This window comes from Mastacembelus armatus, chromosome 7 (genome assembly GCF_900324485.2).
Source record: "Mastacembelus armatus chromosome 7, fMasArm1.2, whole genome shotgun sequence".
Lineage (NCBI taxonomy): Eukaryota > Metazoa > Chordata > Actinopteri > Synbranchiformes > Mastacembelidae > Mastacembelus > Mastacembelus armatus.
In genome coordinates, this window is record NC_046639.1 from 14756867 (window position 1) to 14782167 (window position 25301).

Consider the following 25301-nt stretch of genomic DNA (forward strand, 5'->3'; position numbering starts at 1 on the left):
CATCTTTTCTAGTTCTTCCTTCAGCCCTTAGTATTTCTCAAGCTTCTTATGTTCCTTCTTTCTGATGTTGCTATCACTTGGGATTGCTACGTCTACCACTATGGCCGCCTTCTGCATCTTTGCACAGCCTGCACCTGGGGTCCTGACTGGTGTGGTAGACCCCAGCCTCTATCGATCTTGTGCTCAGGGCCTGTTCTTGTGCTGCTACGATTAGTGCCTCTGTGCTGTCTTTCAGTCCCACTTTTTCAGCCACTGGTAGGACTTTTCGATATCGGTGGTACATACCGTGAAGGGGTTTGTCCTGCCATAATGGTTCTTGCTCCTCTTCCTCTGCATTGGGCTTGTGTTGCCTGAGATATTCACTAAGTATTCCATCGCTTGGGGCCATCTTCCTGATATACTCATGGATCTTTGCTGTTTCATCTTGGATGGTGGCTGTGACGCTCACCAGTCCTCAGCTTCCTTCCTTCCTCTTAGTGTACAGTCTCAGGATGCTGGATTTGGGGTGAAGTCCTACATGCATTGTGAGGAGCTTCCTTGTCTTGACATCAATGGCTTCTATGTTCTCTTTTGGCCAGCTTATTATGCCAGCGGGTATCTGATGACTTGGCTTGGACCTTGTTCTTCACATTTAGCTGACTTCTTAGGACTTGCCTTACTCTCTGTAGGCATTTGGCTGTGGCAGCTTTCCTTGCGGCTTCTTCTTGGTTTCCATTTGCCTGTGGGATTCCAAGGTACTTGTAGCTTCCCTCAACATCCGCTATGCTGCCTTCTGGGAGTTCAACTCCTTCAGTTCTGACAACCTTCCCTCTCTTTGTTATCATTCAACCACACATGTCCAATCCGAATGACATTCCATTGTCGTTGCTGTATATCCTGGTGGTATGGATCAGTGAGTCGATGTCTCGCTCATTCCTGGTGTACAGCTTGATGTCATTCGTGTACAGGAGGTGGCTGATGGTTGCCCCATTTCGCAGTCGGTATCCGAAGCCAGTCTTAGTGATGATCTGGCTGAGGGGGTTCAGGCCTATACAGAACAGCAGTGGGGACAAAGCATCTCCTTGGTAGATGCCGCACTTGATTGAGGGTTGTGCAATTAGCTTGAGGTTGGCCACTAGAGTTGTTTTCCACAGTCCCTTGAGTTCCTTATGGAGGTTCTTAGAATCCAATTGATGTTGTATAGCTCCAAAAATTCCAGGATCCATATGTGAGGCATTGACTCGTAGGCTTTCTTGTAGTCAATCCAGATGGTGCACATGTTGGTCTGTCTGATCTTACAGTCTCGAATTACTTCTTTATCTACCAGTAGTTGATGTTTTGCTCCCCTGGTGTCCTTACCCATTCCTTTCTGGGACCCGCTCATGTATTCAGCCATGTGCTTACTCATCTTAGCCGCTATGATGCCTGACAGGAGCGTCCATGTTGTGCAGAGGCAGGTTATCTGGCGGTAGTTGGATGGGACTGCTCCCTTTTGGGGGTCCTTCAGGATCAGGACTGTCCTGCCTTCAGTTAGCCACTCTGGGTGAGTCCCATCCATTAGCAGCTGGTTCATTTGAGCTGCCAGGTGCTCATGGAGTGCAGTTAGCTTCTTTAGCCAGTAAGTGTGGATCATGTCAGGCCCAGGTGCTGTCCAGTTCTTCATGTTTGAGACCCTTTCTCGGATATCTGCCGTTGGTTACTGGTTCCTGTTCAGGGAGGTTGCTGTGGTCTGCTCTCAGGTCTGCCAGCCACTGGGCATTGGTGTTATGTGATGCCTCCCTCTCTCCAGTATTGTTAAATCTCCAGCCTTGGTGGGTCTGTTCTGGCGCTGCCACTGAGAGTACACTTTGGACGGTTCGGTGGAGAACATCCTGTTTATTCTCCTTGCTTCTATTTCTCTGGTGTATCTCTTCAGGGACAGCTTGTTGTACTTCTTACCCAACTGCAGTTCTGATAGTTGGCTAACTTCTCTCCATGTTGCCCTTATTTTTGCCTCTAACCTCCTTCTCCATGCAGGATACTGCTCCTTGGTGGTGGTGTGTATTTTGTGGCATCTCAAGGATCACTGCTGCTGTGGTGTATATCAGCTTGTTGGTCTCAGTGATGGTACATCACTTAGTCTTGGTAACCGGCTACGGAGGTTCCAGGTGTCCATCTTACTCATGATCTTCACTCTCAGGTCAGCTGCTCTTGTGTTGAGCATGTGGGGGCTTGTTATTGGGGCTTGGTACACAATCTTGGGTGGGGATGGTATTCCCCCCCCCCCCCCCGACCTTGCGTCCTGGCTCCCCCTTGCCATAGCATTTGTGTTGTATCCCTTCGATCTCCAGTTGTGATAGCAGTTGCCGTTTGCGGATGTTGGAACACTGAGCTACTAGTTGTTTTGGCCCTAGTATAGATGGTGGGTTTCGGAGTTTCCATAGGTCCCACATCCTCTTCATGTAACCCCTATTGCTGGGGTTACTCATGTAGTAGCATTCCAACAGTTCTCTATTCTCAGCCTCGTCCTAGCCCATTTCTCATCAGGTTGCCCTCGTCCCCCTAGCACCTGACGTGGACCTTGTTGACCTGGGCAACGTCCGATCGGTATGACTCCAGTATATCTATCACTCATTTGTAAAGAGGTAGGCTAGTAGTGGTAAGGACCTTGCCTGATCTACACGCACCGAAGTCAGTGGCCTTAACCACTGAGCTATCCAGTGGCTTCATAACTTATGATATATATATATAAAAAAATTCCCGTCTCACCCCTATGGGTGGTGTGTCCTTCTCAATCTCGGGTCCTCTACCAGAGGCCTGGGAATTTGAGGGTTCTTCGCAGTATCTTAGCTGTTCCTAGCACTGCGCTCTTCTGGACTGAGATCTCTGATGTTGTTCCTGGGATCTGTTGGAGCCACTCTCCCAGTTTGGGGGTCACAGCCCCGAGGGTGCCGATTACCACGGGGACCACTGTTGCCTTCACCTTCCACATCTTTTCTAGCTCTTCTTTAAGCCCTTGGTATTTCTCCAGCTTCTCATGTTCCTTCTTCCTGATGTTGCTGTCACTTGGGATCTCTACATCTACCACTACGGCTTTCTTCTGTTGTTTGTCCACCACTACTATGTCCGGTTGGTTAGCCATCACCTGTTTGTCGGTCTGTATCTGGAAGTCCCACAGGATCTTAGCTCGGTCATTCTCCCTCACCTTTGGAGGCGTGTCCCATTTTGACCTTGGGACCTCCAGCCCATACTCGGCACAGATGTTCCTGTACACTATGCCGGCCACTTGGTTATGGCGTTCCATGTACGCTCTTCCTGCTAGCATCTTACAACCTGCTGTTATGTGCTGGATTGTCTCAGGGGCATCTTTGCACAGCCTGCACCTGGGGTCCTGCCTGGTGTGGTAGATCCCGGCCTCTATCGATCTTGTGCTCAGGGCCTGTTCTTGTGCTGCTACGATCAGTGCCTCTGTGCTGTCTTTCAGTCCAGCTTTTTCCAGCCACCGGTAGGACTTTTCGATATCAGCCACTTCTTGTATCTGTCGGTGGTACATGCCGTGCAGGAGTTTGTCCTGCCATGATGGTTCTTGCTCTTCGTCCTCTGCATCGGGCTTCTGTTGCCTGAGATATTCACTAAGTATTCCATCGCTTGGGGCCATCTTCCTGATGTACTCATGGATCTTGGCCGTTTCATCTTGGATGGTGGCTCTGACGCTCACCAGTCCCCGGCCTCCTTCCTTCCTCTTAGCGTACAGTCTCAGGATGCTGGATTTGGGGTGAAGTCCTCCATGCATTGTGAGGAGCTTCCTTGTCTTGACATCAGTGGCTTCTATGTCCTCTTTTGGCCAGCTTATTATGCCAGTGGGGTATCTGATGACCGGCAGGGCGTAGGTGTTGATGGCTTGGACCTTGTTCTTCCCATTTATCTGACTTCTTAGGACTTGCCTTACCCTCTGTAGGTATTTGGCTGTGGCTGCTTTCCTTGCAGCTTCTTCCTGGTTCCCATTTGCCTGTGGGATTCCAAGGTACTTGTAGCTGCCCTCAACATCCGCTATGCTGCCTTCTGGGAGTTCAACTCCTTCAGTCCTGACAACTCTCCCTCTCTTTGTTATCATTCGACCACACTTGTCCAGTCCGAATGACATTCCATTGTCGTTGCTGTATATCCTGGTGGTATGGATCAGTGAGTCGATGTCTCGTTCAGTCCTGGCATACAGCTTGATGTCATCCATGTACAGGAGGTGGCTGATGGTTGCCCCATTTCGCAGTCAGTATCCGAAGCCAGTCTTAGTGATGATCTGGCTGAGGGGGTTCAGGCCTATGCAGAACAGCAGCGGGGACAGAGCATCTCCTTGGTAGATGCCGCACTTGATGGAGACTTGTGCTATTGGCTTGAGGTTGGCTACTAGGGTTGTTTTCCACAGTCCCATTGAGTTCCTTATGAAGGTTCTTAGGGTCCTATTGATGTTGTACAGCTCCAGGCATTCCAGGATCCATGTGTGAGGCATTGAGTCGTAGGCTTTCTTGTAGTCAATCCAGGCGGTGCACATGTTGGTCTGCCTGGTCTTACAGTCTCGAGCGACCGCTTTATCCACCAGTAGTTGGTGTTTTGCTCCCCTGGTGTCCTTACCTATTCCTTTCTGGGCCCCGCTCATGTATTGAGCCATGTGCCTACTCATCTTAGCCGCTATGATGCCCGACAGGAGCTTCCAGGTTGTGCAGAGGCAGGTTATCGGACGGTAGTTGGATGGGACTGCTCCCTTTTGGGGGTCCTTCAGGATCAGGACTGTCCTGCCTTCAGTTAGCCACTCTGGGTGAGTCCCATCCATTAGCAGCTGGTTCATTTGAGCTGCCAGGCGTTCATGGAGGGCAGTTAGCTTCTTTAGCCAGTAGGTGTGGATCATGTCAGGCCCCGGTGCTGTCCAGTTCTTCATGTTGGAGACCCTTTCTCAGATATCTGCCGTTGCGATGGTTACTGGTTCTTGTTCAGGGAGGTTGCTGTGGTCTGCTCTCAGGTCTGCCAGCCACTGTGCATTGGTGTTATGTGATGCCTCCCTCTCCCATATGTCTTTCCAGTATTGTTCAGTCTCCAGCCTTGGTGGGTCTGCCCTCGTGTTACTGCCCTCCCACTGAGAGTACACCTTGGATGGTTCGGTGGAGAACATCCTGTTTATTCTCAGTGCTTCTATTTCTCTGGTGTACCTCTTCAGGCGTGTGGCCAGGGCTGTGAGTCGTTGTTTGGCAGTCTCCAGGGCCTCTGGTATGGACAGCCTGCTGTATTTCTTACCCAACTTCATCCCCCTTCTCTGCAGTTCTGATAGTTGGCTGACTTCTCTCCGTGTTGCCCTTATTTTTGCCTCTAACCTCCTTCTCCAGGCAGGGTACTGCTCCTTGGTGGTGGAATGTATTCTGTGGCCAAGCATCTCAAGGATCACTGTTGCCGTGGTGTATATCAGCTTGTTGGTCTCGGTGATGGTCACAGTGGGGATTGTTCGTAATGCTGCATTCACATCTTCTAGTAGACTTTCAGAGAGTACTTCACTTAGTCTTGGTAACCGGCTGCGGAGGTTCCAGGTGTCCATCTTGCCTACGATCTTCACTCTCAGGTCAGCTGCTCTAGTGTTGAGCATGTCGGGGCTTGTCATTGGGGCTTGGTACCCAATCTCGGGTGGGGGTGGTGTTGTTTCCCCCCTGACCTGGCGTCCTGGCTCCCCCTTGCCGTAGCATTTGTGTTGTATTTCTTCAGTCTCTAGTTGTGATAGCAGCTGCCGTTTGTGGATGTTGGAACACTGAGCTACTAGATGCTTTGGCCCTAGTGTGGATGGTGGGTTTCGGAGTTTCCATAGGTCTCACATCCTCTTCATGTAGCCCCTATCGCTGGGGTTACTCATGTAGTAGCATTCCAACAGTTCTCTGTTATCAACCCTCGTCCACGAGTGTCTTGTTCCAGTAGCCCATTTCTCATCAGGTTGCCCTGGTCCCCTACATACATATATATATATATATATATGTACAGGGTGAACAGAATCGGTCCTAGCACAGAGCCTTGTGGAACTCCATAACTAACATTTGTGCTTGTGTAAAGTTCATCATGGACATGAACGAACTGGAATCTGTCCGATAAATAGGATTGGAACCATTTTAATGCTGTTCCTGTGGAAGCATGTACAGGGTAAACAAAATCGGTCCTAGCACAGAGCCTTGTGGAGCTCCATAACTATCTTTTGTGCTTGTGGAAGGTTCATCATGGACATGAATGAAGTGGAATCTGTCCGATAAATAGGATTGGAACCATTTTGATGCTGTTCCTGTGGAAGCATGTACAGGGTGAACAGAATCGGTCCTAGCACAGAGCTTTGTGGAACTCCATAACTAACTTTTGTGCTTGTGGAAGGTTCATCATGGATATGAACGAACTGGAATCTGTCTGATAAATAGGACTGGAACCATTTTAATGCTGTTCCTGTGATAGCAGTCACATGCTCCAGTCTGTGTATTAAGATGTGGTCAATAGTGTCAATTGCAGCACTAAGGTCTAGGAGGACAAGTATAGAAACAAATCCATTATCTGAGGCTAAGAGAAGATCGTTGGTGACTTTTAACAGTGCTGTTTCTGTACTATGATGTGCTCTAAATCCTGATTGAAAATCTTCAAATAGTTCATTCCTGTGTAAGTGGTCTGATAGCTGCTTAGCAACAGTTTTTTCTAGGATTTTAGAAATAAATGGTAGGTGGATATTGGTCTATAATTAGCCAAGACTCCTGGCTAGGCTAGGCCTCAAGACTAGGCTTTTTGAGTAAGGGTTTGATTACTGCAGTCTTAAAGGCCTGTGGTATCTAGCCTAATACTAAAGATAAATTTACTAAGTCTAATAAAGATGAGTTAATTAATTGGCAGGGTGTCTTTAAGCAGTCTAGTCGGGATAGAGTCTAAGAGACACGTTGATGATTTAGATGAAGCAACTACTGATGTAAATTCAGAGAGATCTATGGGAAAGAAGCAATCTAAACATAACTGAGGTCTTGCAGATGATTCAAGAGCTACTGTAGTAGAAGATTCATTTATTGCAGGTATAAACAAGATACCTATGGCTTGGGAGTAGATTTATTTTGCAGCAAGACAATGTCTCCAAGCATACAGCAAAAACTACACAGAAATGGTTTAAAGACAACTAGGTGAACGTTCTGGAGTGGCCACGTCAAAGCCTAAACCTCAATCCAACAGAGAATTTGGAAAGTGTGGGCTGGAAGAGGTTGGACCTCGGTGCGGAGAACCTCGCTTCGCCGCTGAGGGGCTGGAACTGGAGACTGGATTTCGGCGTGGACACCTTCACTGTGACACCGATGGACTGGAACAGGCGGGACCTCGGCGTGGAGAACCTCACTTCGCCGCTGAGGAGCAGGAACTGAGGACTGGATTTCAACGTGGGTGCCTTCGCCTTGACGCGGAGGGACTGGTATGGGCTGGGCCTCGACATGGAAAATCTTTCTCTGCCGAAGGTGTGGGATCTGGTGTGTAACCTCAGCGGAGACAGCCACTTCAGCGCACTGACGTTCTGGACGCTGGGAGGCGAAGAGGGACTCTGGCTGGGCAGCGGAGAGGGACTCTGGCTGGGCAGTGGAGAGGGACTCTGGTTCTCTGGGCTGGGAAGCCAGGAGGGATGCTGGCTGGGAAGCCAGGAGGGACTCTGGTCTCTTGGGCTGGGGAGCCAGGAGGGACGCTGGCGATTGGGATGCCGGAGACTGGAATGCTGGAGGCGGGGGCGCTGGTAACTGGGACACCGGGGACTGGGACACTGGCACACTGGCCGGGGGTTTGGGAACACTGGCCAGGGGTTCGGGCACACTGGCTGGGGGTTCGGGTTCTGGCATTCTCGCCGTGCGTTCGGTTTCTGGCATTCGTGCCACGGGATTGATGGAAGCTAGGCACCACTGCCTTGCCTCGTAGAGGGGAAGCCGGGCTATCAGGCACGTCTTCAGTATGGCGTGCAAGTTGGAGAAGAGGGAAGCCATTATAACTGCCCCTTCCCTCGTCACGTACCAAGGACAGTGACGAAACTCCTGTTCCAATCGACAGCACAAGTCCATGACTTCCCCGGAGGATTGCAGGCAGCTGAGAAACAGCTGAAGGAGCCACCCGCTCCATCTCTCCTCTGGCGTCCTCCCCTCGCCGTCCGCTGATTCCATTAGGGTTGGGAGCATTCTGTTAAGAACGTGTAGGTGGTGTGATAATGAAGAAGGAGAGGTGGGACCCGAGTGCATGACAAGAGGCTTTATTTCCCCTGGATCGTCCAGGGTTCAGGCACAAAAAAACACAAAAAAGAGATCTCTGCCACTCGGCAGGCAGGCAAGGAGAAACAAAAACGCCACTCAGCATAAAAACAACACAAACTTTCTCTTCCTTGGACGTAATGCAAAGCAATACTCCCACAAAGAACAAAGAAACACAGGGGGTATATATAGACTACTGACTATATGGCTACTGACCAACAGGTGAAACTAATCAGATCTAATGAACATAAAGCTACCTAGGAACAATACATGAGGAAACAGGAACTAACCAAAATAAAAGTCCAAAAACTGGAACTCAGAATCTACATTGCAGTCCTAGGTGTCCTATATAAACATTTTTTTTGTTTGTTTTTTTTTTTGTCTAATATAGTGCTATCTAATAGTGTAATGCTAAACTATATCTTAATATCAATATTTTACAATTTTTTACAAACAAATTACAATTATTTTTTCATTGTAATTTCTTAGGTTACCTGGCTTTCTGCCTTTCTGTGCGGAGTTTGCATGCTCTCCCCGTGCTTGTATGGGTTTTCCCCGGGTACTCTGGTTTCCTCCCACAGTACAAAAACATGTCAGGTTGACTGGCGAGTCTAAATTGACCATAGGAGTGAGTGTGAGGGTGTGTGGTTGTCTGCCTGTACCCCTGCCTTCCACCCAAAAGAGAGGCTCCAGCAGATCCCTGTGACCCCAAATAGGAATGAGCCGGTATAGATAATGAATAAATGAATGAATGAATGAATTTCTTAGCGTTTCCAAAACACTTAGAAACAAAAGCTAGATTTACTATTACATATTTAGCACAATCTAAAACATATAAAAACAGCAAGCCAGGGACTAAAATTGGACTTTTCAGCCATGTTTTTTTCCCCTTTTTTTGGTTAACTTAAAAATGTGCCCTACCTTTGAAGAAGATGACTAAACATTTCCTGTGTGGTTGAAGCCTCAGAACTGTTTTGTATTGTTTTCATCACAACATATTACCTGGTTACTTAATATTCTATGGAACTGTAAACATACAAGTACAGCAAATCTAAACAAAGCTCAAAATTAACATTAGTCCACAACAACTAAAAAACAAAGTAATGTTTAGGAAACAATCTGAAAGGTAGTGTTGTTAGGATGCTGACTATGTGTACATGTGATGAGTGGTAAGTGTGTGCACCTGGTAACAGGGAGCAGGATACGTCAGGCTTCACATAGACAGTATTTGTAAGAAGAATCCCTTCATTGCTGGTTTGGTTCTGGGTAGTATACTGTCTGACAATAAGCATATACTCAAAATAGGTTTTCAGTCACACATATGGCAAGCTTTTTGGACCCCTGCAATAGTAAAAACTCAAGTATCAGTGGTGATCATTGCAAGCATAGCATTAATTGCACTTATATCAGTGCACAGGTCATGCCACTCGTAGTATGTATCATGAGGTAAAGTTGCTGAAGACTGGACTAATAAATGAAATCATACCTCTGTAACAACCCCAGAAAAAAAATGAGAGGTTGTCATATAAAGCATTATAATGCTGAGCAAGAAAGAAAAAAAATCAGTGTTTATGTAACTAGTAAACAGTTTTTGTTTTTCAAATTTCCATATAGGAGAGGAGAGTATGGTAAATGGTCACACATTTTTCCACACTCAAGTGCCATCAAAGTTAGCTATGGATATCACAAATGGCATTACAATTTAAAACAAAAATCATTTAAAATAATTAATTAATTAGACACAATGAGCCTACAAATTTCCATTACATTTCCTTGAGTAAAGGACATTTCCCGGTATAATGTGGCTTGCTCACTGTTGAGGTGTACTTGTACAACACTGGTTTGTATCGCAAGTTTAACTGCGTAACTTGCAGGTCTTAGCCACTTGCCCTGTCTGCCAAAGTCTGGTTGCACCATGTTGCTGCATGCAGCGTTACACTCGGCATCTGATTGGCTAACATATGACCAAAGCAGTAACTCTTAGGGTGAATTTTTTAGATATAGTTGACAGTTTTTGTCCTTTTACCTACTTTTTTTTAACATGTTTATATATATATAATTTTATTTCTGTCATTTTTAACAGCATAATATTAACACAACATTACACTATACAGATTTTTGCTGTTCATTTTTTTCCCCTTCAAACACCCACCCTCAACATAAAACATTCATTCAGGGAAGGGACATAATTACAAAAGAAATTTTAGAACATGTTTAATGATTTATTTAACATTAATGATATATGTGAAATATGTGAATTTCCCCATTGTGGGATGAATAAATGTTCATCTTATTTTATTATTGTGCGGGAACAATCACAATAACCACTTAATTATAACAAAACAGGCTACTTTCCCACCATGGCTCAATCTGTTTTTCAGCAATTCCACCCCTTTCCACTATAAACACTGGAAAATAGAGTGACCTATTTGCCTAGTTACACTTTTACAGGGTCTGGTATTTAGCCCTCCAACAATAAATATAGTTTAGAAAGAAATAAATTGAAAACATGTACTGTAGGTAAACAATGAGTTATGAGATTGATTTTGCAGCTTCATTTATTTTGATGTCTTCTGAGTCACTGTGCAAGCCTATGCTGCTCTCTGAGTTGTTTAATCCTACATGGCATAGATGAAGTGTATAACACCAACCACTTGCTTGAAGTTACTGGAAGTAAGGTGATTGTGTGGATCATGTTTCTTTTGGGGCCTGCAATGCCAGATGAGTGTGTAAACTCACTACCACAGAAAGTAATAATCTGGATTTGGGAAGTTAAGAACAAGGAACAGAATCTACAGGTGCTATGATATCATATGACAAAATGTGGAAAAAAAACAACAACTTGGTAACATTGACCAGCTTTTTTTGTCAGCCAGTGTGTTTCAGCAGAGCCATGGTGTGTGGTTTAAAAGTCAAGACAGCCAATTGTTGCGTGTAAACCAGATTCTGGCTGTCTGGTTAGGCATGTAAACAAATTACCCAGGTAAAGATGATCTAGCCACCACTAAGTATGTTTGCCTGAGTTGGAAAGCCATTCCACTGACCCCACTAAGCAAAGTCCTGGATCACAGATGTGTATTCATCCTCATTTCTTGTGATTTGTTTAGATAGTGTGGTCCCATTTTTTATTGCTCAACATTAATGGCTCTTTGGTGTTGAAAGCAGTGGAGAAGTCAAAGAACATGTTATGAAGTGACCCCTAAAGTGTATTGTCCATGTGTTTGCCCAGGCAGTCGGATGGATGAAGTGTCAGATGTGGAGTCAGAGCCTGATCTTCCTCTGAAAAGGAAGCAGCGCAGGAGTCGGACCACATTCACAGCAGAGCAGCTAGAGGAGCTGGAAAAGGCTTTTGAAAGAACCCACTACCCTGATATCTACACCAGGGAGGAGCTGGCACAGAGGACCAAACTCACTGAGGCCAGGGTCCAGGTAATATGCCATCCATATCCATCTCTTGTCCATCTATCCTTCAGTGGTTACACTGCCAGAGAAAACTGCCTTTGGCATAATGTTGAAACAAATGCAAGGTTACAATCATGGGGCCTATATCACAAAGCAAATTCTGGCTTATAATCAACTCCATACTGGACAATCCTGCCCACCCACTTCATGAGGAACTGTGGCGAATGGGAAGTTCATTCAGCCACACACTAATTCCTCCTAAAGCCAAGACTGAGAGATTCAGGAAGTCTTTTGTGTCCACGGCCATAAGACTCTATAATTTCATAATATAAACAATAACACACACACCACATACACACGCATGCATGCACGCACACACACACACACACACACACACACACACACACACACACATACACACACAAACCCTCAAAAACAAAAAATTACTTTATTAACTACTTTATTAATTACTAGTAATTTATATAATTTAAATTATATTAATTATATTAATTATATTATATTAAATTTAATAACTTTAAATGAGAATAACTGCTGTAACAATTTAATTTCCCCTTGGGGATTAATAAAGTACTTCTTCTTCTTCTTCTTTCTTTTGTTTAGAATTTTTAAAACATTAGGATATTATTTTCACATATTAAAAGGCATGGGAGAAGTCAATGTACCCTCCCCTCCAAAAGTATTGGAACAGTGAGGCCAATTGTTTTATTTTTGCTGTAGACTGAAAACATTTGGGTTTGAGATCAAAAGGTGAAGTCAAGAGATCAATAATTTCAGCTTTTATTTCCAGGTGTTCTACTTAGAAGATTGCATTATTTGTAATGGAACACCAAATTTTTAGGTGAGCAAAATTATACACCGATAGTTGTGCAGACTGCAAATTGAACACCTGGATGCCTTTGTCGCGCTGTTTAGAGACTTCAATCACATGACGCTGGATGCTACACTCCCTACTTTCTATCAGGATTGTGCTACCAGGAAAAACAGAACAATAGACCTTTTGTATGCTAATGTGAATGAACCTTGTGTCACCCACCTGCCCCAACTGGGAAAATCAGGACCATAATCTTGTCTTCCTGAAGCCCCATTACAGACTCTGTGTCATGAGTCAGCCAACAACAACACATACCTTCATGAAATAGACTCCTGAGGCTGAGGAGATGTTGAAGGACTGTTTTGAGTGTACTGAGTGGAGTGTGCTGCAGGAGCCCCATAATGGTGACATTGAGGAGATCACACACACGACAAACAATCTCAACTTCTGTATGGACATCATTGTGCCTGTTAGTACTGTGCGCTGCTTTCTGAACAACAAGCCTTGGATTACCAGCAAAGTCAAGTTTCTACTGAACATGAAGAAGAAGGAGGCCAGGGAGACATACAAAAGGAAAGTGGAGAAGAAGTTGCAGGAAAACAACATGAGGGATGTCTGGGATGGTATGAAAACCATTACAGGCTGTAAAAAGAAGGACAGCAGTGTAATATCTGGGGATGTGGTGAGGGCCAATGAGTTCAACCAGTAGTTCAACAGGTTTGACTGCTTCACTCCTTTACCTGGCAACACCTCCCTTCCCCCTCACCTACTGTCTCAACCCTCACCAAAACACTATAGCAAGAAGTCCTGCCGCCCCCCACAATCACAGCACGACAGGTCAGAAGAGAACTGAGGAGACTACGCTCCAACAAGGCTGCTGGCCCAGACTGGATAAGCCAGAGAATGCTGAAAACCTGTGCCAGTGAACTGAGCGAGCCCTTCAAGTATATCTTCAAGTTTGGAACTAGAGAATGTCCGAAGAAAAACAGCCCAAAAGATCTTAATGATTATAGGCCTGCAGCGCTGACGTCACACATTATGAAGACGTTTGAACAACTGTTTCTTCATCTCCTCAGACTTCAGGTTAGTCATGCACTCGATCCCCTGCAGTTCACCTAGGCAGAAGGTGGGTGTTGACGACGCCATCATCTACCTACTCCATCAGACCCTCTCCCTCCCCGATAAGGGGAGAGGTGCTGTGAGACTCATGTTTTTTTAATTCTCCAGTGCTTTCAACACAATCCAACCCCTCTTATTGAGGAACAAGCTGACTGACATGCAGGTGGATTCAAACCTGGTGATCTGGATCACAAACTACCTCACCAGAAGGCCACAGTATGTCAGGACAAGGGACTGCATGTCTGAAACCACCTCCAGCAGCACAGAAGCACCACAGGGGACTTTTCTAGCCCCCTTCCTGTTCACTTTACACACACCTTGGACTTTACTTACAACTCGGAGTCATGTCACATGCACAAGGTCTCAGATGACACTGCCATTGTGGGGTGTATTGGGGATGGGAAGGAGGGCAAATACAGGAGCCTGGTCAAGGACTTTGTGGCATGGTGCAATCTAAACCAACTACAACTGAACATGATTACACAGATGGTTATTGACTTTCGTCGGTCCGGGTCTCCCCTGTTACCTGTCTCCATCGAGGGAGTGGATGTTGAGAGGGTCAGGTCATACGGATACCTGGGGCTACAGCTGGATGACAAGCTGGACTGGTCAGTGAACACTGACTATCCGTACAAGAAAGGTCAGAGCAGGCTGTTCTTCTTGAGGAGACTAGGATCCTTCAACATCTGCAAAAAGCTCCTGCTTCAGTCATTGCCAATGTTCTTTTCTACGTGGTGGTGTGGTGGGGAGGTAGCCTGAAAAGTCAGGGGAGCTGGTTTGGTGGTTGGCGTGGACTCTCTTGAGGAAGTGGTGGAGAGGAGGACACTAAACAAAATGCTGTCCATCATGCCCAACCAACCATACTTATGTCGCAGAGCTGCTCAACAGACAGACTTAGGACTTAGTCCTTTGTCTCCAGAGCCATTTGGCTCTTCAACAACTCTTTACAGGGACATGGTAATGTGGACTGGGGGATCTAGGCTAAGGCTTGTCTGCTATATACATCACGGTGCTACATGCATAATTCTCTCATCTGTTAGATTCAGGTCTGCTCAGTTACTCTCACTATTGCATTTCTTGCCATTATAAACAGACTCAATTTCATTTTCACTTTAATGCTGCCTTTTGCAGAATTACATAGGTATTTCAACAATTAATACTATTTGCACTGTCACTTTGTCACATATGAAATTGCACATCAATGGCTGCACTGCAATCAACCTCACCCCCTGCCCCCTTTAAACTTGTGATTATACTTTTTATTTATATGCTTCTTATATATCTTAGATTATGTTCTTAGAATTGCACACGGTGCCAGAACCCCCCGACCTGTTCGATGGCCTCGTCTGGCCCATGTGTTTGAAACACAAGAACACCTGGTTGGTTCTCACATTACCCTGTGTAGGTAGGTAGGGAGGTAGGGATGTGTGTAGGTAGGTAGGTAGAAGTACTTTATTCATCCCAAACTGGGAAATTCCGCTGTTGCAGCAGCAAATTACGGGCACTCAACATAAACATAAATCTCACAAGGAAAAGAAAACAATATAAGAGTTTATTTGAAAAAGATAGAGGAATATAAAACCTATATACAAAAAAATATATACAATATGTGAGTAGACAATACACAATAAGTGTGCAGACACTATACAATAAGTGTGCAAAAAATTTCAAAGAGAGAACCTGTGTGCAAATATTGCCAGTTCAGACAGTCAGTCCAGGTTGTTTTCTGGCACACAGAAAAGCTGTGTTGTACAGACTGATGGCATAAGGCAGGAAGGATTTCCTGTAGCGATCCTTAAGACAACGAAGCTGTCTGAGCCTTTTGGAGAAGGCTCTCCGATGTCTGTCCAGCACAGGATGGAGAGGGTGGTCAGGGTTGTCCATGATTGATAACAGTTTGTTTAGTGTCCTCCTCTCCATCACAGCCTCAAAATACTGACTATATATAAGATATAGGGTCGGAATTGGCCAGTTCTCATGTTACCCTGTGTATACTGACTATATTTAAGATACAGAGTGTGCAATCTACAACCTGTCTTTGTGTTACTGTCTCTATTGCTGCTGCTATCTATCTATCTATCTATCTATCTATCTATCTATCTATCTATCTATCTATCTATCTATCTATCTATCTATCTGTCAACACTGTTCCTTTAATCCCAATCACATGTTCCAAACTATGTAATAAGATGCTGTGGTTGATGGTGTCAAATGCAGCACTAAGATCTAGCAGGACAAGTACAGTGGCTAGTCCATTGTTTAAGGCTAAGAGAAGATCGTTGGTGACTTTCAACAGTGCTGTGCTCATATAGCTGCTTAGCAACAGGATTTTCAAGGATTTTAGAAATAAAGGGTAGGTTGGTTATTGGTCCATAATTACCCAGGACTCCTGGATCAGGTCTGGATTTTGAGTAATGGTTTGAGTCTTACAATCTTAAAAGCCCGAGGTTGGTAGCCTGTTACTAAAGATAAATTGACCAGGTCTAATAAAGATGAGTTGATTGGTGGCAGGATGTCTTTGAGCAGTCTAGTTGGCATGAGTTCTAAGAGACACATTTAGATGAAAAAAACTGTTGGTAAACAAACAAGTAAAAGTGTTTTTTGAGTTTTCAGGTTTGGGTTTGAGAGGCTAAGAGTGAGACATATTTATAACTATGCGTATATTGAGGGTATATCTGATAGACACAAAACATAGTTCTCAAGCTGTTTGTGAACCAGTACAATGATGCATTTGTATGGGTGTAAAAGATGTCACATAATAATACCTAGACCAAATTCCTTATTTGCCTGCTGAACCATACACACTGTAGAATGCTGAAGACTGCTAGCTTTGGTCTGTGTTGTTCTGGTTTTGACAGTTCTACAGTGTCCCAGTAGCACAAAAGAAAATACTGCAGAGCTCTAACAACAGCTGTTAGGTGTTCTGCAGTGGGGTGGGGGCTGCATTCCTTATACATGTCTCACTCCTCAGCGACTTGGCTGGAAACAGTTTTTCCCACCATATTCAAACCCACCATGCATTGTAATACTCACAGGAGATCACAGACACGTCTGGGGTGTCACAAGGGAGCTTTAATCCACAACTGCAACATGGATCAATCAAGAGTGAGAAACCAGCATGGCATGGAAACCTGTCACCACTCTGGCAGTTACTATAGCTCTGATACCTGTAAACCTCAGAATTACTAATTGACATTGGTTGTTTGACATTCATTGACAGGTTTCAGCTGGATATTAAAAAGAAATGCTCAAAACTGTTCTTGGGTCAAGATGATCTTTCTCACTTGCTCTGGAGTTTTCCAATGTATCACATGATCCTCATCCATGCTGACCTGTCAGCTGTCATTTGCCACCTATCAAGTATCATTGCTTAGAACCTATTCAATTGGCGGCCTGCAGGCCACATGTGACCCAAAAGTGGTCCAACCTGTGGTCCCACCAGAAACACACTTTGCGAGCCTTCAGAAATTCCAACAATAGTACAGGCTGTGAATGCAACACTCCACGTAGCCTAGCAATATTCAACCCACAATGTTGCATGTTATTGTTAAAGTGTGTCTAGAAGTGGTGGTAGTAGTCTTTGTTATAGTCTAACATGTCTTTCTCAACACAGAAATGTAAAATTGACAATGAAAACTGCAGGTTTAACTCTGCCTGAACTGATAAATACTATAAGTATTTTTCTAAATTCAAATGCCAAACCATTATTGCCACAATGCCAACTAATTTGCAATGAGTGTGTTGTAGTAAATTTGCTACACCACTGCTTGAGACACCACTTTGATAAGCAAGAATTTCCAAATGAACTTTCCTGAAGCAACTCAGAAGAGAGCTGTAATGCAGAGTTTGATAGCCTCTTACAGCCGGAGCTGTGCCACCATGGTAAGGACATACATAGACCAAGAGAGGGCTACAGCTTCCCTTCGTACTTCCTGAATCTGAAGAACTTCTTGGCTTATTGTCATTAGAAGGAAACACAACTGTCCAAATACTATTTGACAAGAAAATGGTCTGGATATGAAGCTTTCCTGCATGCTCGGGACAGATGGGGCTCCATCCGTGACTGTAGGTCTACTGTTGTGTCTCAGATGATATTCTTACAGTGCATCAGATGGTGTTGTGCACAAAACCAAAAAATGTCAATGCCAATTTTTTTCCAACGCTCCACAAATGCATCTCATCCCTGGCAGAAATCACCAATGACAGATTTCATTTAGAGGTTGAAGGGTTAAATTTCTTGGTTTGACGATCTGGCCTAACTGAATTTGTAATTGAATAGCCCTGACTTGGAATATCATTTTTGATCATTTGTACAGCAAATGCACAAACTCAAACACACTATGATGGTTGATTTGGTGGTTACATCTAAAGAGATGTAACCTCTTTTTAACTGCTTTTTACCACTTTTTAACTGCCCCCGTAATAACGGGCATGAGCAGTCTCTTGGTAGCAGTCTGTATAAACCTGTTCAGTTTGGATTTTGAATAATGCCAGGTGAAGCAAAGAATGTAGCATTTGTAAATAAAAAAAATGCAGACAGACATGTCATCAACTTGTATCATCCCTCTGCACCATTGTCAGTGGAATGCATCTAAGTAGCGTACATATGCACAAATTTGAGGTACTGTACTTGTATTTCTTTTTGTTATGAGGTGAGTGTGAAGGAGAGGTGCAGGACCCAAATGCAGAACAGTTCTTTAACAATGGGACACACCAGGCTTGGGCACAATGGAGAACGCTATCCGTGCTAAAGTCACAAACTCCGCCACTTGGCGTAGAAATAAAACTAACTCTGCCACTCGGCATACAAATAACATAGGCAAACATGAACATCAGTATTGATTGGGGGCATGTGTCAGTAATTGTTGACTGTTGACTGGTGTGAGAGAGACAATAATATTCAATATTTTCATGGCTCTCAATCTGTATTGCATTTGACTTTTCTGCTGTGAAATTTTAATGAAGTCATCCAGGTTGCTGCTCACACTAGTATCCAGTTAGTTCGGATTAAAAACTGTAATCCGTAAACTGTAAACTAGCAAATCAGCTGGAGGCAACACACACATTCCTGCTACAGTTGTGAATGGGTGTGTGTGTATGTCTACTTATGCTTAAATCTCTGTGAGGATAATTTTGAGTGTAACTCTTTTTGGCCAGTCCTTACTTTTTGAGACTGTTTGAGGATTACAATTAGGTTTAGGTTATGGTAAGGCCTAGCTGTAGACATTTAGTTGTTTTTTTTAGATAGGAATAGTTTTGCACGCCCCATTTTATAGCCTATAGTCTCCCTGTAACATTAGTAGTAGCTAACGTTAGTATTTTCAAACACACAACACACTGTGGTCTCTTCTTGCTACCCAGCGTTGTACTGGTGAAGCTGATGGCTCATTTTCTGTGGTTGCATTATTAGCATTGTAACTATTAACACTACTAAAATTAACTTTTAGAATTTCATATCATGTCAGAATTTTCTGACATATGATTACCACCAAGCTTGGCTTGTTATTCACCAGTCGTAATCACAGTTCCAGTTTGACCCATAACCTCTGAGCAAGACCCAGGTATGGTGTGGATTATCGTGTGAAATCTCTTGTTGTGCAAACCATTGCTTCCTCTCAGTTATAACTGGCTAGCCTTGTTCATCGACTGAAACATGGCCCTGCTCTTCTCCATCATGAATCTCCTGTATCCCAACCACCATCAACATCTGGACAGTCTTCATATCCTCATGGAACACTTGCGTAACTGCTTTAATAAGACATTTTCACTCAACCAGACTGTGTCTTCAGAATACTCATACACTGAGCAAGCACTTGGTGACTGTGGAGAGGAGAAACCTCCAGCAGAACCAGGCTCAGTTTTGGCGGCCACCTGCCTCGACTGGTTCGGGTGAGTAGATAGAGGAGAGTAGAGTCTGACTGATATGGGTTTTTTGGGGCCGATGCCAATACTGATATTATGAAGTAAAAAAAAATCTGATATCAATATATCAGCCGATATAATTTATGTATATTACGTATATTATACTGCAGTACCAGTCAAAAGTTTGGATACACTTACACAGGCAATGGCATTTCAATTCGTGTGTCCAAACTTTTGACTGGTACTGTATATAGAACTGTTACGTGTTGGGGTGCTGGAAGGAGGAAGGAGAGACAGGACCCAAATGCAGGACAGCTAGTTTAATTATTTCCCTGGATGTCCCAGGGCTCGGGAAAACACAAGTTTCAACCGTAGTGGTTACAATACGATCGCCGGCGTCACAGCGGAACCTGCCACGTAAGGCATATGACAAAAATATACTTTTAGCGTCAACACAGGTTAACACAGGTTAAACAGGTTAACATAGATTAAACAGGTTAACATAGATTAACATAGGTCAACACGAGTTAATGCTTCTGCAAAGAAACAAAGAACACAAGGGGTACTTATAGTAAGGCAGAAACATAATTGAACTCAGGTGCAAATGATTGACAAACGTAAAGCTGCCGGGGACCGATGCAGGGGGAAAACAGGAAGTCCTTTCAGCATAAAGGTCCCCGGCAGGAAGTCCCAAAAGGGAACTCATAACAAAAACAGCATACATAAACAGAATATATACACATAAAGGCATTTTAAACACACATAAAAAAATTTTAATATATCTGCGGTAGGCAAAACGATATATTGGTTGGGCTCTAGAGAAGAGAGAAAAGAACAGCAACAATGAACAACATAAAAACAAAGTGCAAGTTGATGGAGCCAGTAACTACACATCAGCAATATTCAGCTCCGGACCAGGGATAAATGCAGAAGATACAAAGATACAAAGAGAGCGAGAGAGAGACAGAGAGAGAGAGAGAGAGAGAGAAGGCACAAATTAGTGACATTCAGTGGTTGCTCTATTGTGCAAGTGAGAGAAGGAAGTTCTAGTGATTTGTTTTATGTGTGAATTGAAGAACATATAAAAACAACTCCAAGATTTTTCACAGTAGTGCTGGGGGCCAAAGCTATGCCATATGAAGTAGCTATATTGTTAGATAAGCCTTTTTCTGAGGTTTTTAGGCCCAACTAAAATAACTTCTATTTTCTCTGACTTTAAAAGTAGAAAGGTACTAGTCACCCAGACTCATGGTGGCATGGTGACCCATACTCGGGCTCTGCATTTAGCCCATCCCAAAGCAGTAGTGAACACACCATGAGCACACACCCAGAGCTGTGGGCAACCAGTGCATCGGCCCCCGGGGACCCAGTGCCTTGCTCAAGGGTCTCACCTCAGTCATGGTATTGAAGGTGGACAGGGTGATGGCTGTTCACTCCGTCCCACCAACCTGCAATTTTCAGGTTACAAGTCCGACTCTCTATCCATTAGGCCACTATTGCTAAGTGGTTTGTGTCATCAGATTTCATAGAGAGATTCAGCTGAGTACCATCTGCTTATCAATGGTAATTAATAAAGTACTTCCTAATAACCTTGCCTAAGGGAAGCGTTCATAAGGTGAAGAGAATCAGTCTTAGCACAGAACTTTGTGGAACTCCATAACTTAAATAAGTTTGAACATTTGAACATGAAGAAACTGGAAATCTGTCTAATAATACGATTGGAACTATTTTAATGCTGTTCCTTTAATCGCAATCACATGTTCCAGTCTATATAATAAGATGCTGTGATAGTGTCAAATGCAGCACTAAGATCTAGCTGGACAAGTACAGAGACTAGTCCCTCGCCTGAGGCTAAGAGAAGATCGTTGGTGACCTTTTTTACTGCTCTTTCTGTACTATGGTGTGTTCTAAATCCTGATTAGTTCATTCCTGTGTAAGTGGTCACGTAGCTGCTTAGCAACAGCATTTTCAAGGATTTTAGAAATAATGGGTAGGTTGGATATTGGTCTATTATTACCTGGGACTCATGGATCAAGACTAGGCTTTTTGAGTAATGGTTATTGTGTATTATCCCAGAAATCTAAGGCCATGTATAGGCTGAATATGTATCCTGTGTATATGTTATTGAAGATATGTCCATATAAAGGCCATATTAGAGAATGGAGCTAAAAGCAGGAAAATACCAAAAGAATCTAAAGGGACAGGTGTGATCAACGGCATGCAAGACCTCAATGGCATTCAATGGCATGCACGTAAAACCAAGTATGGACATGACTGAGACTTGTCTAAAATAAGCCTTAGAGAGTATACCAAAGTGTATACCAAAACTAAATAAAGAATGGAGAATAAGGGAAGCCTGCCCATCTATGGGGGACAAGGATGGGTGGGCATGGTCCCCCAGGATCTTAAAAAAGGAATGAGGGGAGAACAAGACACAGGTATGTTTAAAAAGGGAAACTAATAGTGGTAAACCGGTATAACCATAAGATGAAAGAAGGTGGTCCAAAGGGTGGAAACCATCCCTCTGACCAAAAGTATAAAGCCAGAGAACTTAGGAGAACACAGTCTAACCTGTAGTAACTCACCTTGTCTGTACTGTGTTTTGTGAATAAACACCTGTGCACTTGGATCCAGTTGTCTCTCTTCTGTTTGTGATCCTTTTGAAAAGGATTGCCAGCTACAGTCTAGTCAGATTGGAATCTTCACAAAAGCATCAAGGTTGTCCAGACACAACATGGTTTTACAGTAATGTTTTACATTTATTTCCGTTTGTCATGCAACTTAAGATGGTAGCTAATTTGTAATTTATCAAAATTAAATGGGCTCGCCAACTTTATGAGACAAAGTTGAACAACTAATTAAACTGCATTTGGTTTTTGCTCTGCTTTTGGTAGGTGTGGTTCAGCAATCGACGTGCCAGGTGGCGAAAACAAGCTGGAGCCAGTCAGCTAGCAGCATTCAACCACCTTTTGCCAGGTGGATTTCCTCCCACAGGAATGCCAACACTGCCTACATACCAGCTGCCAGAGTCCAGCTACCCAACCAACAGTTTATCCCAAGGTAGAGCAGATTGCAGTTTTACACTGACACTTTACAGGAATTAAAGCCCAACAGCTTCAGTGCTCCTTGGTTAGTCTCAAAATGTGTGAAACTATACTGCAGGCATTCTCCAAAAGCTATTACTTTTTGATATTTTAATGATAATGGAGATGGTGAGTCCTGTTGAATAATTTGCTCCAAAAACTGCTTCTATAGTCTTTTTGTCACCTTTGCATGATTTACATGGTACTGTATAATAACAGAGACTTTATACACTGCGGTATAGATGGCACCAGTTTTCTTTCTCATCTTATGTTGCAAATCAGGTCTTTACAACAAACTTGCAACTCAAGATGCAAGTCAAACACGTAGCCAGATATTTTAAAAGATGACAAAAGAGCTGGACTTTACCAACATGCATGTAAATTTTTACACTTACATTTATTTTCCACATATGTAGCAAAATGCTCACCGAGGTGGTCAGCACTGCAACTGCAACACTAGCAGGTGGGCAGAAAAGAGTGGTTGGCTGTATTTTACCCATGATGATTCTTCTGATGATTGACCCTGATACCAACACTACACTGATGATAAATTGTCTCCTTTGTCATTCAGTTTATGTTCATACTTTTATGTCCAGACTTTTTACTTATGACCCAAGGACTAAATATTATATCATCATCCATCATCAGCACTACATGCCCCATGTGGGGTAATCAAATTTTGATTATTGTCAAGATCCAACTGAGAGCTTTTACACTAGCCCTGAGAGCCAAATTAATTAGGACGACACATCATCATTTGTTTTACCGAATCAGACGTGTGAATGTACCCTAGATGAAGTGAAGCCTGTGATCTAGTTCAGTATAATCAACATGGTGTACTCTTCTTCCTGCAACATAAATCCTCTCTGCTTAAGTTGTCAGTCTTCTGATTACTCTTTTGCTGACATGTCTTCTGCTATACTGCTCACCTGAAAGGTATGCTGTCACTTGCTGCTGCAATTCCTGTTCATAGATATATCCAAGATATGGTTTGTTCCATTGAACACACAGACTGGTTACAGGGAGAAACTGCTAGCTTAGTTCCTAATCTTTCTATAAGATCTATCTTATTGGACAAAACATATGAGAGTACAGTTTTATATCATCTATCTTCAGATGCTCATTTATGTGTGTTGTGTTTCACATTTCAGAGGGTGGTGGTACAGTTCACCGTCCCCAGCCACTACCTCCATCCACTATGCACCAGAGTGGTCTATCGAGCTCTGAAAGCAACTCTGCTTATGGTCTGGCCTCCAACCGCCATGGCTTTTCCAGCTATTCCGACACATTCATGACTACAGCAGCACCTAGCAATCATGTCAATCCTGTCAGCAATGGACTCACCCCACAGGTAAGACCTACTACACTAGTGTAACAACTGTGTATGAGGATGAGTAATATATTACTGTAATGTAGTTATGCTTAGGTATTTTGGTGCGTTTGCTGGGAGTTACTGGGAGTTGAACCGGATGATCCATGTCAGTTTCATCTTAGTGTTTTCAGCCTAGCGGCTTGTCTATGACATATTTCCTTTATGTTTAGGTTAGAGGTGGGGCGAGGTAACCTGCCTCCACAAAAAGGAAAAGGAAAATACCTTTAATTTTTTTTTAAATGTTATATTTAGCTGCTGGTGTGTTTTTGTGTGTCAAAGAGGGTTTGAAATTTGGTTAACAAAAGAGGTTAGGGAGGGGACTGCTGATGTGTACAAATGTGCTGTTTGTACCCATTTAATTGCTCCAAACTGTCAGCTGGTTCCTCAATAAACATGTAGTTAACAGAACAGAACAGAGGTGTGTGAAAATTATTGGTGCTGCAGCAATGCAAGGTCCAGCTTTACACTTAATGTAACAGTGGTGTGTGGTGTGTGATGATGGGTGCGGGTGGGGGCAGGGGCAAAGAGGGGGGTGGCTGTTCGTTCAGCAGCCTCACAGCCTGTGGAAAAAGACTGTGGGCCAGTCTGGTGGTTCTGGCACGGATGAACCTGTATGTCCTCCTTGAGGACAGCGTGGAGCAGGTGATGTGCAGGGTGGTGCTGGTTGCGCAGGATGTAATGCACTTGACAAAGACAGCGGGTGGTGTAGATGGTGCTGATCTGTGGGAGGCTTATCCTGATGAATTTCCCTGCTGTTTCACCACCCACTGCAGTGCCTGCTGTTCACCCTTGGTGCAGCTGTCGAACAAAACCAAGAGTCCATAGGTCAGCAGGCTCTCTATGGCACAGTGATAAAAAATTCACCATGAGCTGTTGGGGAAATTTGGCTCCTCTCAATATCCCCAGGTAGAAGAGGCACTGCTGGACCTCTCCTATGGCAGAGGTGGTGTTACTGTCCCACGTTAAGCCCTCTGTCACAGTTAGGCCAAGGAATTTAAAGTTGGTGACACTCACTACCATCTCATTTCCAATAAGAGTGGTGGATGGATGTCTCTATTCCTGCGGTAGTCCAAGATTATTTGGTCTTCTTGATGTTGAGGGCCAAGTTGTGGTCATCACATCATGCTGCCAGATGTTCCATCTCCCTTCTATATGGGGCCTCATAATTATTAGTGATGAGGCCTAGCGCTGTGGTGTTGTCAGCAAACCTGTGTATAGTAATGGACTGAATACACAACCCTGGGAGGCCCTGGTGTTAAATACTCACTATGAATGAGACATGTTTGCATACTCATACACACTGTGAACGATTTGTGAGAAACTCTATAATCCAATTGCACAGTGTAGTACTAAATCCAAACTAGTTTAGTTTGGAGCTTGTTCTGCAGGATGGTATTAAATGC

General features: G+C 43.9%; 1 protein-coding gene across 4 annotated transcripts in view; it reads left to right on the plus strand.

The window, feature by feature from the left end:
* LOC113145704 (paired box protein Pax-7-like) overlaps nucleotides 1-25301 on the plus strand; it is a 73170-nt gene that overhangs the window by 22287 nt on the left and 25582 nt on the right. For all 4 annotated transcript variants that reach the window (XM_026332727.1, XM_026332728.1, XM_026332729.1 and 1 more), the window contains exons 5-7: nucleotides 11458-11657; nucleotides 22338-22503; nucleotides 23678-23877. In XM_026332727.1, the coding sequence (XP_026188512.1) occupies nucleotides 11458-11657; nucleotides 22338-22503; nucleotides 23678-23877 (566 nt within the window). The remainder of the gene's footprint in view (nucleotides 1-11457; nucleotides 11658-22337; nucleotides 22504-23677; nucleotides 23878-25301) is intronic.